Genomic DNA, 17,942 nt, shown 5'->3' on the forward strand with positions numbered 1-17,942 from the left:
TGTTTTAACTTTCAATTTCCGTCTAGAGATAAAAAGGGTTAGTTCACACGAGGTATATGGCCAGTTTTTAAAGACGGTTGAGATTTCTATACTAACTCGACAGGCAAGATTGCTAGTTATTTCTATAGAACACAGTAATTCTGGGAGGTGAACAGAAAAATAATGCGAAGAAAATTTTTCAAGTAATACATCATGAAAATAATAAAACTACATTTATTGATAAGTCTGACAGAAGTGATTTGCTACCACACAAACTAATATTCCCAATTTTGCGATTTTCAGAATGCGAATTAACTTTCAGCCGTCTATGGACTTAAGAATTTTGTTATATTTTATCTGATTTTTAATAGATTCTAGGTTTGGCACTCTGTTAAACACTTTCTTTCTTCTCACTACCATAGCCGTGACAATTATCGGCTTTTAACAAACCAGTGAGATCAAGAAACGAAAACACTTTCCCGTTTTCTGGTTTAGTCGCCTGATTGGCAATCTGTACTACATCTGTGATGCATAATCACAGCGCTTCGCTGCTGAACCAACAAAAATTCACGTCATGTCTTCTCCACCGAGACAGAATCCGTTAACATTAAGTCACGTTTTCTACAAAAGTAAATTACCTTTGACGCGTGTATATTTAGATATGTCAGAATTACGTGGAATAAAGGGAAGTGTCGTTTCCTTGTTGCCAGAGACAGAATTAAGGGCGCTTTTATCACCTATAATTGCTTCTTTTTCAGAGAGGAAATAAGCGGCAAGGATCTTGAAAGAAAGAGGCATCGAATAACCGCCCTTTCTGTTCACGGCTTACTTTCCCTTATGTGAATAAACAATCGTTTAAAATTAAAAAAATGAATCGTTTAAAATGCGATTCCTACCGCGGAAGCTTAATTAAGGAGCTTACAGTGCTATTGTGACTGTTACGTTGTGCGAACTTTTACGGAACGAAGACAATTAAAAATAACTTTGTACTGACTCCCCAAGAAATGTCGATGATAAGTGTAGAATTATAGAGATTAAAAATCTAAATTTCCCTCTTTTCTACTATTGTATTATATTGCCTCAGAGATGTATCCATTCAGTTTTCAATTATCGGTGAAAATACAACTCATCAAATGTGTTTTCAGTTAAAAGAAAAAAATCTACGTGATTTGAAGTGAACTACCAGGGAGTAAGACTTGACAGACAGTGACGACGATTTTAACTGAATGCAAACAGCGTTAGGAAAAAATATCAAGAAGATAATCTGGCTGAAAAGGTGATTTCCATGCAATCACGGATGTTTGCCTTGAAGCAGGGATGAAAAGAAAATGTAATTACAACTTACATCTTGTTTTACGAAGCCTACTTCAATTGCTACTGTAACACAAAAGAAGTGTTTCCTATTTCAAGAGCTTTTCGAAGTTAAATCGCCTCATCTTTTTGCGGTGACAAATTTTGACGGATGAAAAATAAATACGTGAGTATTGTTAACGCAACTGTTAATTACCTCTCTGAAGACCTCAACGCGCGTCAAAGCATCGTGATTAAAATGGAAGTTGAAAAGAAGTGCGAAGTTTTGATTTATCTTTAATGGCTTGCCTTGGAACAGCGAAAGCGCTACAAAAAATGCGCTAATGTATTTAGCATTTTATTTTGCAATAATGAAACAAAGAGAATAAATCATTACGAAGCGGCAAAATAAAGCGCGTTGAAAATAACTGTCAATGTTTCCCTCTGATTCGTTAACGTTAATGAGCTATCGACTTTTATCTTCCGGCTGTTAACGCATAAATATGTTCTAAATCGCAGACGCAATCTACAAAATTACTTGAAACGCTACCTGTGACAGTCTCTCGACTTCAAGACAAGGATTCCGGTGAAAAAACCTCATTACCACAAAAACCAAAGGTAACTTTAAAAAATCTAAGATTCAGAATTCAAAAGTAAAAATGGAAGAGAAGAATAGAAGAATAGATAAATAAAAGATTCAGTAAAGAGAACTTAAAGAATTTTACCTCACTTTTCAAAATACGTCACTTTTTTTAATGCCATAACTATCTTTGAAAAGGTCAGTTCATTGAAATCCTTTGGGCCACAGATTCACATCATTCTACATAAGCTAATGCTTTATGAAGAAGTAGAAAAGATACGATAACGAGAGATCGCAAAATATTGTTATGTATTCCAGACTATAGAGAGAAAGCAGTCGAGAAAAAATACGTGCTGAAAAATCGTTAAATTGAGGGAAAATTAACAGAACAAATTCTTCATGGAAGCACAATTCTGTCCACAATTTTTGTATGCTTCACCTTTTCTCCTTTGATTTTTTTACAATTGGACCTGACCTGAGCAAATGAGCAGTTTATTGCCGTAATTGTACAAGACATTTACAAAGTAACACTCATATTTTATTTTTTCATTTTTTCACTAGCAAAGTCTTCTTATCAGAACATTTCAGTTTGTACTCGCTTTGTAAAAACACATAGAGACCCTGCCAAATTACAACAGGTATCCAAAAATCGAAACGTTGATAATTTCAATACACTCTTATCGTAATTAGGTTTTTTTTTTTTTGAAATAAAAATTTCTCTGATGATAGCGCAACAAAAATAAAACCCATTGGGGTTTCGTTCTAAAATTTCGTTTAAAAATATCTTTTGTAACAAGCAGCTGGAACGTGTACATCTCAGCCGTGTAAATTTTAATTTCTTTGGGGCACAATTCTTGGAAAATTGACGAGATATTACTAATACAACATATAGCTTGAAGAAATGATTGAATTTTAAGGCACTGGAAAAAGTTGAAAAGTAATAATTACAAGAAAGAAGCTTAACGAAAGTTCAAAAGAAATTCTGTAGTTGCCATGTTGGGGTTTGTTTTTTCAGGAAATTTCTTTGCCAGCAATTCTAATTTATCCTTATTGACTAAAAATTAATAATGGTTTAGGTAGTAATTAAATAGGAAACGTTCCGTGAAAGACCTTAATTGTAACATGCAGCCAAAATCAGAGTTAACGAAGATTTTGTTGACAGTTTTGTCAATTTGAATTTTTTGCCAATTTATATCCTTGACATACCGGAAAAAAATTCATTGAAAATTTCAAAGTGTGAATACAGCTAGTCCAGCACAAACATTTATTAAAGAAAAAACCCTCGGTGTTGACAGTTGCAAAAAATTTACTGCTAATTTTGTGCCGTTGTGAGGACATTAGCAAAATTACATGCGGGGGAGGTTTTCAATCTGAGTGAAATTTCAAATTCTTCACTTGCCAGCTTAAAGATTTTGACTGTTTCAGCGTTTGTGTCTAAATGTTTCATTGTTCAAGCCTATTTACACCATGAAAGTTATCAATTTTAAGAACTCATCTTCGTTCGGAAGATAACACTTAGAAAAGAAAGGTGAGACCCTGGTTCTTTTCATATAATAAGTTTTTTTAAATCTTTATACGTCATGTGAAGTTTTTTTTTGCTCGAGGGTATTTTTCGCCAGTTTAAAACGCAGTTAACGTGAAAGTTTTGAGTTTAAACATTTTAAAGTAGAACTGACCCATTTTTATGCAGCTTTTGAACTGGAGAGACCAAGCTAAATTTCGTAGAATTTACACAATAGAATGTGTTACGTGTCCTTTCGTATTCCTGTGAACATTATAGTCGGGTGAATTTCAGAAACATTGAAACTATTTCAAAATACATTCTAGTTAATCCGTTATATAACAGGAAAAAAAACAAAGAAAGATCAATTGATGATAACACACTGTTTCTTACATTTGCTATAAAAAAGAAACGATAATAATTTGGTAATTTAACACGAAAAGGACTGAAAGTGTTGATTGAAGATGATTAGCGAAAGTGTTCCTAAATTGCTAACGTTGAACAGAGTTGAGGACCGGATTAAGACTTTGAAATTTAACAGTAACTCTTAAAATACACCCCTTTATTATATGACTTTGGCTTGTGGCCGATATAACGCGCACTCTGATTGGCTAAGAGCGAAATCTGAGCGGTCATTATGCAGCCGTAATGCCCACGGGCCGATTACGGATTATGCAAATTAGGAAGAGCCCGGCTCGGAAAATTCAAGCGCATTGAAAGGATGAAAGCCGATTAAAAACAGTAAGAGAAGTAAATTTAATTCCGAGTAGCTAGAAGTTTAGGGATTTTTCCTTAATAAAATTTATATAGAAGTCGTTTTTGACTTACCAGCTTGGCGGGCACTAGTGAAAACAAATCAAAGTTTGCCGAGTCTTAAGTAAAGCTAAAATCGCTAAGTGAAAAACACCATCGGCTGATCTGTCATACATCCTGAGCAGAACACCACGAGGAAACTTATAAGTTATTATCTTAGTCACAACAATTACCGAAATATTGAACTCCGTCACAGTTCTCATCAAATAGATTCCCTCTCTTTAACACAAGCAAGTGTAAATCAGCTTCCAGGATCATCAGATGTCAACAATCGGGCGGTTTCTGTCGGTAGCAGTATTTCTGATAACTGCAGGAAGTTTTAGACGTTCACAAAGCTTGAAAAGTTAATCCATAAATCCCAGAATGAAGGAGGCGAAGATATGTCGTCGAAAGCGAATGCGAAGATCGAGTTATTTTAAGCAGTGCATTCTGAAGCATTAGTATTTTGTTTCACCGAAAGGCCGTTGGTTTGGACTATTTTGAAGCACTTTCTGTCTTTTCCATGTGCGTTGACGTTTCGCCGCAAAAGTTGGAAAAACTATCCCATCAAGTTGTGGCACCACGATACTAAAATACCTTTTTGAGGCTAGGACAATCATTTTTCCCGTAAGGAAATGTGTACTTTTAACGGAAGACGTAATACAGTGGTGAAGTTCACTGACTCTGTAGTTTTGCCCTGGGTTTGAGACGATGAATGAATCGGTAAACGCGCGCATCGCCGGATGTAAATTGACGACTTCCGCTCGAATAATTTTTCTTTTCTTTAATCCATGAGCCATATAATAAACAACTTAATAACCTCGACCGTTCGGTCGTTACGGGAAAATCTCAAACCTCGGCCTATCGTATTGACCTCGCTATCGCTCGGTCAATACGGTAAGGCCTCAGTTTGAGATTTTCCCGTAACGACGTCACTCTCGGTTATTAAGTAGTTAGTACTGTCTGAGGGCATTCAGATCACTTGAGTAAACCTGATCGAAAAAAGCGCCTTCCAGAAAGCGAATGATTCACTTATCTCTATCATTTGAGTCGACGCACTGATATCATTGGGGAAACGTTTACCTCAACTAAACACACTCTGAGTGAGTTGATGAAAATGTCAAAGAAAAGGATCTTTTATTGTGTTGTATTCTTGGGAGAGACACTACACTCACAGGGCGTCTCCCGACCTAGTTATATCAATAAGTTTCGGCAAATTGTAATGGCAACCTGACAGAGTGGGGAGTTACCTGCGATGGACTAAGATCGCAATGGCAATACTTCTAGCCACTTCATGCTATAGAAATCTGAGTTAATCGCCGGGAGCTACATATGAACCAGTTAGGCTTAACGTCATAAAACCAAAAAAGTCCAAACTCGCTCTAAAACTGCAATTTGAGTGCACAACGCTTTAAGAAAAACCCCTCTTTAAAATATAACCGTATACTATTTTTGTCCTTTATCAGATGAAGACTGCCATACTTTCCATCCTCGTTCTGGTTGCCTTCATCAGCATGTCATCATTTGCTCTTCCGTCGCCGAACCTTGCCTGCCTAGATAACTGCGACGCTGATTTCGACCTTTGCATTTACGCGTGTGACGTCACACCATTTAACTGTGATAATTGCGACATTCAACTGAACACGTGCAGAAAGACATGTTAAGGATACGTTGGGGCACTGAGAAGCCATTCAGAAGGCCATCACACCTTCGAGAAGAATAGAAACAATTTAGACTTGTACTTATGCGTAGAGTCTAGTGTAACATGTGAACATATATCATGGAAGTATTTCTAGCGTGTTTTGTTCATTTGTAATTGTAGATTGTGTTGTCCATGCCACGAAAAAGATGTTCATGCAACTGATTTATTCTGAATGCTTCCCTAACTTTTACATTATTGGCGTTGGCATTCAATCACAATAGTATTCGAACCCATAACTGCCCTGATTGAACCTAAGTGGTGGAACTAGCGGGGGTGGGGGAGGTCCGGGGGAGGGGGTCACAACGCACCCATCAGATACGACAATAAGTGTGTTCCTGAACTGGCTACAGACTTGTTTTATGACTTTAAAAGGTAGAGAGAGAGAAAAAAGGAGAAATACTGGAAGCAATCAAAACGAAGAAATGTCAACTAACAAGAAACAAGTTACTAAAAGTCCGAGCCGAACCAGAAGCCAATCCCGTCTTCAGAACCTGTTATTTCATTCGCCCCCGTGCCACGCATCTCTACTCTTTTCAGGGCTTGATTTCTGTTGTTTGTTCTATGGACGGTTTTCTCAGCCAATCCTGTTAAGTCTTCCAAAAAGTGCGTGGAAGGAAGTCTAACGCCGGTTTACGGGACGCCTTTTCAGTGAACTCCTCCATGACGAACCGTATGTGTAACAATTCTGGTCAGAATTGTACTTCCAATTTAAATCTATGTCGAGGAAAAGGTTGTTGTTATTTGACGTTTCGACTGCTTACTGCTAGTCTTCTTCAGGCGATGAGGTCGACTGATTGCACGGTATCATTTATATCACAAAGGTCGGCTGTGATTGGTGCATTTCGATCCTCCTATTGTTCCATTGTTCCAGCGAGTAGCTGTTCCCTCAGTGGTCCGCTGTTGTACCGTTCTCCTGTTGTTGTGTTTCTTGATCGTGGGTATCCATGCTTCAGGAATTTCAATTCCACTATCCCTGTTGATGTTGTTAGGGTGAAGTCTTATGTGAATAGCTTCCTTGACCCTACGTGTATACCAGTGAGGATCTCGATCAATAAACTTGACCTCATTCCAGATAGGATAGTGGCCGGTCTCGTGGGTGTGTTCAGAAACGGCGGAGGTCTGGGTACGGGCGAGTCGTATATCCCTGTCGTGTTCTTTGATCCTCTCCTGCATAGATCTCCCTGTTTCCCCGATGTAGACTTTGCCGGACTCACAGGGAATCCTGTAGACAACACCATCTTGTTTAGCCGGATTGACGGTGTCCTTTGGTCGCACTAAGTGTGACCGAAGTGTCGTGTCGGACTTAAAGACGGTGCGAATGCCTTGTTGTTCTAGGCAGCGGCGGAGAGACTCCGAAACTCCTTGGACATAAGGCAAAACGGCGGTGGATTTAAATTCCGCGACAGGCTCTCTTCTTGGGGTTGTTCGTGCCTTTGTGATCTTCTGTACAAAAGAGGAGGAATATCCGTTAGAAACAAGTACAGATGACAGATGTTTCTTCTCTCCAGCGATTACCGATGGTTTGGTGACGAGACGTTTAGCCCGGTCGTACAGACACTTCACAATACCGCGCTTTACTGACTGAGGGTGGTGTGAATCATACGCTAGGTACTGATCAGTATGTGTTGGTTTCCTGTAGACACTGGTGGTAAGGCGGCCATCAGGTTCTCTGTAAACTGACGTGTCGAGAAAGGCGATCTTGTTGTTGTTCTCGATCTCCATGGTGAAACGGATTGATGGTTGTTGACTGTTCAGGTGTTGCAGGAAGACGTCAACTCTATCCCGATCCAGGATGGTGAAAGTATCATCTACGTAGCGTTTCCAGATCTTAGGCTTGCAAGGTGCGGACTCTGTTGCTTGTTCTTCAAATATATCCATGTAGAGATTAGCAATAACCGCGGATACAGGGCTCCCCATGGCTGTGCCGTCTCGTTGTTCGTAAATCGATCCGTTGTACTGGAAGTACGTAGATCTTAATACGAAATTCAAGAGGTCCGCGATTTGAACTGGTGTAAGTGTCGCGCGGTCAGCCAGGCCTGCGTCGTTCTCCATTTTTTGTAGCGCGGCTTGTACGGCGCCCTCGATCGGTACGTTGGTAAACAGTGACTCTACGTCGAAAGACACCATAATCTCGTGGTCCTGGATCTCTTCACTGGCGATGGTGGAGGCGAAGTCAGTTGAGTTCTTCACTGTGAAGTTCGAGTTACCTGCAAGAGGAGATAAAACGTTAGCCAAGAAAGCAGACAGGTTGTATGCAAAGGTGTTGACACACGACACAATTGGCCTAAGCGGTGTGTCGGCCTTGTGGATCTTCGGCAAACCATAGATCCTAGGTGGTTGTTTGTGTCGGGGTCTGATCTTATTATAAACCGCCTCTGATATGTGTCCACTCCGTTTCAGGGTTAGCAGCTTCTCAGATAGCTTCCGGGTCAAGCGGTCTGTCGGATCTTTGTTGAGCAGCTGGCACGGTCCGGAATCAATTAGCACTGACATTTTTGCGTGGTATGTGTCAGCGTCCAGGATTCCGCTGGCGCGTCCTTTGTCGGCGGGAAAGACCATGATGGAGTTGTCCTCTTTTAAGCTTTTAAGAGCCTCCTGCTGTTCCTTCGTGATGTTGGGCGTGGGTGGTTGTGCCTGTTGTGCACGCTATACCAACCATCTCACCTTTCTCACAAGGTGTATTAAGAACCACATTGTTCCAAGAGATCTGCAAGTTCGGCCGCCAGTTCCCACCAGAGGCGCACGCAGAGTCGCTGAACTAGCATCCATGAGATTCCCGAGGGAAAGAATCAGACTGACGCAGAGGGCCAAGGGAGATACGAAGAAGGAAGCCGAATCAACAGCACAGAGCATAACATCTGCTTTTTCTGCGGATGACGCTGCAGAGGTACTCGACAAGGTTAAATTCACTACCCAGCGAGTCTTTAATACCACCATAGACCGTCAACAGCGTAAGTTTGAAGAACTTTTGCGAGAGAAACAGTCTTCCGTTTCTCCTACAACTTTTGTTGACAAAACAAAGTGGGTTATCAACTTGTCATCCAGGACCCTTAACGAAGCTGAGGTGTCCTTACTGAAGAAAGGTCTAAATTTCGCTGTGACTCCTACGAGCGTCCCAGCCACCGAGATCATCGCCAGGATTGAGTCAACAGTCAGGCCACTAGATGCGGAGCGAGCAGACACAGTCAGGAGATCAGTCAACACCATCCTTCAACAGGCACAACCACCCACGCCCAACATCACGAAGGAACAGCAGGAGGCTCTTAAAAGCTTAAAAGAGGACAACTCCATCATGGTCTTTCCCGCCGACAAAGGACGCGCCAGCGGAATCCTGGACGCTGACACATACCACGCAAAAATGTCAGCGCTAATTGATTCCGGACCGTGCCAGCTGCTCAACAAAGATCCGACAGACCGCTTGACCCGGAAGCTATCTGAGAAGCTGCTAACCCTGAAACGGAGTGGACACATATCAGAGGCGGTTTATAATAAGATCAGACCCCGACACAAACAACCACCTAGGATCTATGGTTTGCCGAAGATCCACAAGGCCGACACACCGCTTAGGCCAATTGTGTCGTGTGTCAACACCTTTGCATACAACCTGTCTGCTTTCTTGGCTAACGTTTTATCTCCTCTTGCAGGTAACTCGAACTTCACAGTGAAGAACTCAACTGACTTCGCCTCCACCATCGCCAGTGAAGAGATCCAGGACCACGAGATTATGGTGTCTTTCGACGTAGAGTCACTGTTTACCAACGTACCGATCGAGGGCGCCGTACAAGCCGCGCTACAAAAAATGGAGAACGACGCAGGCCTGGCTGACCGCGCGACACTTACACCAGTTCAAATCGCGGACCTCTTGAATTTCGTATTAAGATCTACGTACTTCCAGTACAACGGATCGATTTACGAACAACGAGACGGCACAGCCATGGGGAGCCCTGTATCCGCGGTTATTGCTAATCTCTACATGGAGATATTTGAAGAACAAGCAACAGAGTCCGCACCTTGCAAGCCTAAGATCTGGAAACGCTACGTAGATGATACTTTCACCATCCTGGATCGGGATAGAGTTGACGTCTTCCTGCAACACCTGAACAGTCAACAACCATCAATCCGTTTCACCATGGAGATCGAGAACAACAACAAGATCGCCTTTCTCGACACGTCAGTTTACAGAGAACCTGATGGCCGCCTTACCACCAGTGTCTACAGGAAACCAACACATACTGATCAGTACCTAGCGTATGATTCACACCACCCTCAGTCAGTAAAGCGCGGTATTGTGAAGTGTCTGTACGACCGGGCTAAACGTCTCGTCACCAAACCATCGGTAATCGCTGGAGAGAAGAAACATCTGTCATCTGTACTTGTTTCTAACGGATATTCCTCCTCTTTTGTACAGAAGATCACAAAGGCACGAACAACCCCAAGAAGAGAGCCTGTCGCGGAATTTAAATCCACCGCCGTTTTACCTTATGTCCAAGGAGTTTCGGAGTCTCTCCGCCGCTGCCTAGAACAACAAGGCATTCGCACCGTCTTTAAGTCCGACACGACACTTCGGTCACACTTAGTGCGACCAAAGGACACCGTCAACCCGGCTAAACAAGATGGTGTTGTCTACAGGATTCCCTGTGAGTCCGGCAAAGTCTACATCGGGGAAACAGGGAGATCTATGCAGGAGAGGATCAAAGAACACGACAGGGATATACGACTCGCCCGTACCCAGACCTCCGCCGTTTCTGAACACACCCACGAGACCGGCCACTATCCTATCTGGAATGAGGTCAAGTTTATTGATCGAGATCCTCACTGGTATACACGTAGGGTCAAGGAAGCTATTCACATAAGACTTCACCCTAACAACATCAACAGGGATAGTGGAATTGAAATTCCTGAAGCATGGATACCCACGATCAAGAAACACAACAACAGGAGAACGGTACAACAGCGGACCACTGAGGGAACAGCTACTCGCTGGAACAATGGAACAATAGGAGGATCGAAATGCACCAATCACAGCCGACCTTTGTGATATAAATGATACCGTGCAATCAGTCGACCTCATCGCCTGAAGAAGACTAGCAGTAAGCAGTCGAAACGTGGCGATCTACATCTCAAGTGACTACATCGGGAGACAAACGATAATACACTTTATTAATTTAAATCTTCTTTGTAAAAATCTTTGTTAAAATCATTCTCATCGCCCCCGCGTTCTACCAGTCCCAGTTCTCTCTCGATCTACCGGTCCCAGCGCTCTCGCGATCTACCGGTCGGTTTCGACTGGTAACGCAAAAATTCCTGTAATTGAACGTTTCAGAAATCAAATAACAGGAGAATGTTTTCAGCAAGGCATCCAACGTTGAATTAGTGAGAATCTTAGGGTGCGTTCCTTTGGGGTGATCTGGATCAGGATCAGTGATCCAAGATCACTCGCCGGGTCATGGTGCATCAAAGGAACCGACGAATCCGTGACCTGAGTGGATTCATCGGTTGCTTTGATGCACCATGATCCGAGTGATCTTGGATCACTGATCCTGATCCAGATCACCCAAAGGAACGCATCCTCACCTCAAGGATTTAGCCAATCAAATCACGTGTCTCCAGAGCCAGTTTTTCCTCGTGTCAAAGCTGCGCCGTTTAACAGGGACAGGACAGTCTGGGGACGAGAATGTGATAACGTCTCAGACACGGCTCGCCGATTTACTATCAGAGCTCTGCGTAGAACATATCTATAGACCCTCTGCCTCTAAACCCTCCAATAGAGGGAATACATGCCTGTTTTATTGCAAAACGTCGTGGAAAAGAATTGTTATCAATGGTTTCATTCAATTACAGCATTTCCATTTCTAGGTATATCTATTAGATAAATTTATTGCACGGGGAGATTTTCGATTCACTAAAAGGAGGTGTTACAGTTACATTGCGTCTACGACAAATCTTCAAAATGAAACGTTTTCTGTGAATTAAAACTGAGAAGAGTTTCTTTTTAAACGTCAATATACATTTAAAAAAATTGTCCCTAGTTTAGGGAATATTGTTTCGGCAAAATATAAAGTTCTGAATCTATAACATCCGGTCAATTTATAAAGCGAGTTTAATGCCCATAAAATCTAAAATACTTTCCTGACTGCTTCTATTTTGGATTGCTGATATAATGGTGATTTATTTGGCCATAATAAATTTCATGTTCTGAAGCAACTTTTAGGTAGTTCCGTAGTACTTCGGTCGTTGCCTATGGCTGTAAGGTAGCAACTAAAAAAGCTAGGAACCGGAACATGGCGGCAGAATGAGTTTCGTGTCGTCAACAAAACGGTAGTACGCGTCTTTCAAATGATGACTGGATTGAGTGAAATTGATCTTATCGTAACAGATCATGCTTCTTATTGTAACCGTGAGATCATGCTTCAAGTAGAATTTGAGGAGTTGTCTATTTTCGCTCCAAGGTTTCTAATTCCTCCGACAAATAACTGATATTCACCTAACAAACTCCACAAGAAGAATTTCGAATTATATTAAAAAAAGACAAGAAACTGCATGTCGCAGTTGAACCTGTGTAGAGCACTTTTTCATGTCTGAGTAAAAAGCAATATTTATTATAATCGTTCAATACGTGACGTTAACTGTCACTCGTAATAAAGTGCCACCGAATTCAAAAATTAAAGACGCCGTTTTATTGAATATACCACCCCTCCAGCCATGCACATTTCCCTTATTGACCAGGATATAAATAAGATAAGAACCACCGAAGTAACGTCCGCTGGGTTTCTAACGTCCTCTCGGAGTTCCGCAGTACGTGTTCTGTTATCTCTGCGGTCTTATAACACTCACTTGTACGCATTTGATAACAACGTGAGATCCGCATCGGTAGTTTTTGCAAAAGATTTGTGATTTATACAAAGCATTGCGAACTATTGATTTTAATGGAGCAAATAACTGTTATCTGCACCTCATACACGTGTTTTTAAGCTGTTATTTACTGGTGTATATTGTCAACGGATTCAAAAGGTATTGATAGTTTTTCAGTTACTGCATATTGCATTTTTATGACTGGTCGATAAGTGCCCACGAAGTTTAGTTGCTAGGCTGAATTTTGACACTTTACAGCAACTGATCACGATGATGTTATCTAAACGCAACGCTATTTCTACAATATTCTGTAGTGACGCTTAAATTTTTACCAGCTCAACGAAGGTTGAAATTCATTGTGGGCAATCGGTTTACAATTTTGTATCGCTTTGTAGATTAGCAACTTTATTATTTACTTCGGCGGGAATGTTATCAAGTCGCAATTGTAATGATTTTAGTACGTCATGTGCACACATAATAATTTTAAAGACTCTTCATATCAAGTATTATCCCCCAATATTTACGTCGTGAGCTCATTTTGCCACAGTTTCATAATGTAACCATAAGCTGTCATCTGCTAAGTTTCCAGTGTTGGTTTCAGTGTAACATTTTGATAGACTCCACAGGGCAATTTGATAGAGTCACTGAAAGGGTACGATATCTACAGGTATATGTATAAAAGTAATTTAAATATATCAGCCCAACCACTGAAATAGCTGTTAAGATCATGCAATCAATATGCTACGATTTCAAAAGCAAAACGTCCTGACGAAACTTCAATGAATCATATGACCAAAGCACGGCTGTAAGACTGCTCTGAGTGCACACAAATTCCCCCAAAACCTCTTTAACCACTACATGTCGACTCCTTCCGGAACAACTAAAAAAGAAAGTTGAACGGAAATTTTCGCGTGACCCAAGTAATGTTTTATTCGGAGCAGAGACTTTGTGACTTCAACAGCGAAACTTTCAAGGCATGTCGGTTTTGCTTCGCTTCTTGTTACATCGGAAATTTTTATAACCGTTCATATCGCAGGAAACCTTTTTTAAGTTCAAGATCACAATTAAAGGCTGTTTCAGAGCCAGAAATTATAATTCTGCGTTTACCAGTGACTTTTTTCCAAAGCATGATTAACTCCTTATGCTGATGTAATTCCACTATCATAGATGTCAACAGTACAAATTTTCGGAGTTTCGCTAAAACTACGATGGATCGAAGTTGTCGAATTTTGAACAAGGGCAGTTTCGGAATCATTGCTTTGTTTGTTAGGGGCACATTTGAAGTAAGTTGAGGGAGACCGTGACCAAAATGCAAGTGCTTTGGACAGTAACAGGTATTCCGGCTGTTACCATGGTAACAACGAAAGATAGATACTTTGCGGTTACGGTACCGTTTATTGGAGTCGATTCATGGAATATCTTGCTCAGTCCTTGTCAGAGGGGGTATTATGAAAGGGGGTCTGTTATTATGCCCCTCTGAGGGATGGGGTCTTATTTCAGGGGGAGAGGGGACGGTTTTTGGAAGGTGTGAAACATGTAGTATTTGGTTAACTTGCCCCGCGAAAGCGTATCGATTTTAAAACTACGCACACAGATCATAATATTACTCAGAAAAAATAAAGTGAGTCCAACAATGCAAAAAAAAATTGAAAGCTAATGTTGAGTAAAACAAGCAGTTATCTTCCTTGTATTAACAAATGCTCCGTGATGCCTGCTACTCCTTCACAGTGAGGCATAACGGGCGGTCAATAAACCTAAAATGGTCAGAGAGGATCGAAGGGGAAGTCAGATTTGGACGAGTAATACAAAGCTCGAAGGCAGAGAGTTCCAAGTATCAAGCCCGGCAGGTCATACAAAATCTGGTATCTTCGGTATTTTCTAGAATGATCTGATTATCTCTTGATATGTTTATATATCCAAGAGTAATTTTTATCTCTTATCATAAAAAGAGAATAGTAATAATATTTAATGTTGCACGCGGAGTTCAGTAGTTATGTTATTTCAAAACTATGTTCCATATGTGAAATACTTGAGATGCTGAGGATAGCTTTGAGCGCCGTTAAATGATATATTTACCCTCGTAAATATAGGCTTAACTAGACTAACAGGTCTAGGAATACTAAGTATGAATTTTACTAAACGAGTTTTAGAGAAGAGGGGTGTTACAGAATATTACAAAAAGCATAAAATTAAGCAATCTTTAAGGTTTAAATAATACAGAGTTAACTCCGCTGTTGTTTAAAGTGACCGCTTAATTTCTGACGAGATTGATGATTTTAAAACCTGTTTTATATACATTGTGCTGTCTGTTAATAAACAACGTGCAACATTCCCCTGAGACGAAAAGAATTATCACAGGTCTAGGGTATTCAGTGACATCTCTTTTTTGATCTAGATGTATTTTACTAGTATCTCATAAAGCAATCGATCTTATTCAACACTGGACAAACGAAACAAATTAATCAAAGTTATATGCTCAATTAACCATTGTTGATTTCAAGAGTCAATAAAACCCCATTTGTGTGATAAGTTAAATTCTTCCCTTCTGTTGAAGTCTGTAAACAAGAAAACTGAAACTTCAGAGCTAGAGTTTCCAATCTCTCAAACTATCGTTACTGTAGCTGATCTATCGTGATTTGAGTTAGATACTCCTTGCCGCGTAATTTCACAGCGGTTGATTATGTTTATGACCAGTTCTTTTCTTATCTATTTTCGGCAATCTGTGTGTGGTTGCACGGCTAAGCGGACAGATAAGACCATTTTCTTTACCGTGCCGGGTCCTTTGCAACTTTTCTTTGTTACTTAAAGTGAAAGAAGTTGTTCGGCAAAAAGTTTGCCGACTTCATCCACAGAGTACCGCTTGCTCGCCGCAATTGCGTAGAATCTCGGTTTGAAAGGAAAAAAGGTCGATGGTTATCACGCAATAGTCGGCTTAATTTGCATTATATAAACCAAAATTGCAAGCGTTGCTGATAACTTTGAAAAAAAACTATGTTTTTTTTTTCAGTCTGATTTCGCTAAATCGTGATTAATTCAAATAACTCTGCGGTATTTTTTCCCATCTCTTTTTCCATCCATCAGTTTTGCTGGACACGTAATCTTATGACACAGAATGAATAGTAGTGGGTGGTCCATACGTGCTTGGCGGCTGCTCTGTACAAAACAACCATTACCAAAATTAGAACTCATCACTGTCAGCGAAAAACACCCTTAAATCTTTTACAATGATAGACCTCAACGCTAAATTCTAATCATCAAACCCAAAAGGGAAGCAAGACTCCAAATAAGAAAGTTGGTTTATGTTTTCAACTATCCAAACTGTTTTAACCCTTCGGGGCTTTCTAGCTAGAAATTATTTGAACAAAAATTAGAAGAATACTGTACATAGCGATATTGTTGAGTAACTGAATGACTAATTTTCATTGGAAACAGTTTCGATGGCTTGCTCCGTGACTCAGCACGGGAACCATATCATTTGCAATTAAGGAAGCAATGAATGGTGTTTGCTTTCAGTGAGTTAAATCAAGCTCTTCTGGTGTTTAAGTTCGCTTTCAACTTTTTAAAATTAGAAAAGCAAGTTACACAAGTACAAATTAATGTTTTCAATTACTTTGCCCTGTGATTAATTTTGCTTAAATTGAGTAGAATAAAGAGATCTTGATTTCCAATAAAGGTATGTTAAATGTTTTTCAAGAATCAAACAGGCATTTAAACACATATCTAACCTGAAATTAACTAAATCAACAACTCTGTCAACAAATTTGCTGATAACCTTCCACTAAATGATTTTATTGAAGTTCTTATTTACAAGGGCAGTGATTTCAAAGAAAAATAAATAACAGCTTCAGAGAGCGAGAACTTCGTAACGTGGAGTAAGAAATAAAAGTAACTCATATAAAATGTTTTTCAGCGAAAGATGGTTTAGTTTTTAAGCTTTGGAAAGAAACACGTTTTTAGGCAGTAGAACGAGTTCCAATCAAAATTACTCTATGAAGCGGAACCCTCGGCCTTAAATATCATACAGCAGTTAATTCTTTCTTGGCTTTTAATAACCCAACACTTTCAAAGACCTTTATATGCTCCGATGAGCTGTCATAGCGATTTATACACACATCGTAAATGCTGAAATTCATGGATATTTGATTTATCAGTAAGAGTTTTCTAGTCGATTTTAGTTTCGAATTCAGTTATCTCTGGTTATTAAAAGAGGGGATAAATGTTTGTTGGGAAATTCATTCGTCCCCTTTAATTTTGACCCTTTTTCAGTTCTCATTTCTGTTCTCATTTCATTGTGCTCAAAAGGATGCAGTTTAAAACTGAATAATAAATCAGAAAAGATTTAATAAAGACGAGTTGTCCTCTGGTCAGTCAAACTCTTCGATTGAATTTGGATATTTTTCATGCAATTCTGTTCGCTTCCAAGGGCTTTAGCTTTGGCATTTAACACAAAATATAACTGCGCTCACGTAACTTCCACAAAGGTAAAAGTGCATGAACTGTGGCTGTAATTTTCGAGAACAAACTGTGGAATCTTTAAGCTCCTGTTCGACAGCAAGCAAATTCTGACACTTCACTAGCTACATTCTAATAACCAGTTCATTCCGTTATCGGAATAAATTTCACTCCCAAAGCTTAATGAACAGTGTTGGATGATTTTATTGCTGACTCATGTTAACTTTGGTGTGACAAAATAAACTCTGAGAGATGATGAACTGTTTTAACTAGAGTTTTGCGGTTGTCTTATGATGACTCTAACAGCATTGCCAAATGCAGAAGTTTAGCGTCTGCGAGCTCTTCGGGGAGAGAATGGAATTTTTCAATAGAAAGCCTGCCGAATCAGTCATTGAAAGACTAACCTTCGACTCGTAATCTATTCACGGCTTCGTCTTTCCTATAAACACGTTTTTCTCCAAGGGGAAACCAATAAAGTCGCCCATTTCCGCTAGTCATTCTATTTGACGTGCAGACAGGAATTGGGATCACGGCAGCGGAGCCATTTAACCGTTCAATTGTCGTGTTGCGTCAGTGAAGACTTAAAGGGTTAGTCTGTGCTAGCACGATTATCGGCACATCAAAGAGAAAACTTCAATTCAAACAATTAATAATGAGTTGGATGTTTGTTTTTGATCTACCTCTGAAATGCTTCAAATGCATTCAAAATCACTGTTTAATAAAATTTGGCCACTTCTATAATCTTCAATTAAGTCGTCATTTTCTTATCGTTGGCTTTTTAATAAGGCTGCGAC

The 17,942-nt window shown here is 40.1% G+C and overlaps 1 protein-coding gene and 1 long non-coding RNA gene across 2 annotated transcripts; both read left to right on the plus strand.

Moving 5' to 3' along the window:
- The first annotated feature begins 1,609 nt into the window (after nt 1-1,609).
- Nucleotides 1,610-6,004, plus strand: LOC110056799 (uncharacterized). Its single transcript, XR_002297463.2, has 2 exons — nt 1,610-1,887; nt 5,609-6,004. It is a non-coding gene; the product is annotated as an uncharacterized LOC110056799 (long non-coding RNA).
- Nucleotides 6,005-8,070: 2,066 nt separating this feature from the next.
- On the plus strand, nt 8,071-11,585 carry LOC149102509 (uncharacterized). The gene is made up of 2 exons (XM_089273333.1): nt 8,071-9,488; nt 11,425-11,585. The coding sequence occupies exons 1-2, from the start codon at nt 8,225-8,227 to the stop codon at nt 11,583-11,585; spliced, it is 1,425 nt and encodes a 474-aa protein (XP_089129459.1). The 5' UTR covers nt 8,071-8,224.
- Nucleotides 11,586-17,942: the final 6,357 nt, after the last annotated feature.

This window comes from Orbicella faveolata, unplaced genomic scaffold (assembly GCF_042242905.1).
Source record: "Orbicella faveolata isolate gen_17 unplaced genomic scaffold, um_ofav_v1 contig_35, whole genome shotgun sequence".
In the NCBI taxonomy this organism is placed as follows: Eukaryota; Metazoa; Cnidaria; class Anthozoa; order Scleractinia; family Merulinidae; genus Orbicella; species Orbicella faveolata.

Excerpts from the sequence above, each read along its gene's own strand:
- LOC149102509 (XM_089273333.1), top strand. The coding sequence starts at position 8,225 with ATGTGTCCACTCCGTTTCAGGGTTAGCAGCTTCTCAGATAGCTTCCGG. Across the intron at positions 9,489-11,424 it reads CGTTTTATCTCCTCTTGCAG|GATTTAGCCAATCAAATCAC; the intron begins GTAACTCGAACT and ends CCTCACCTCAAG.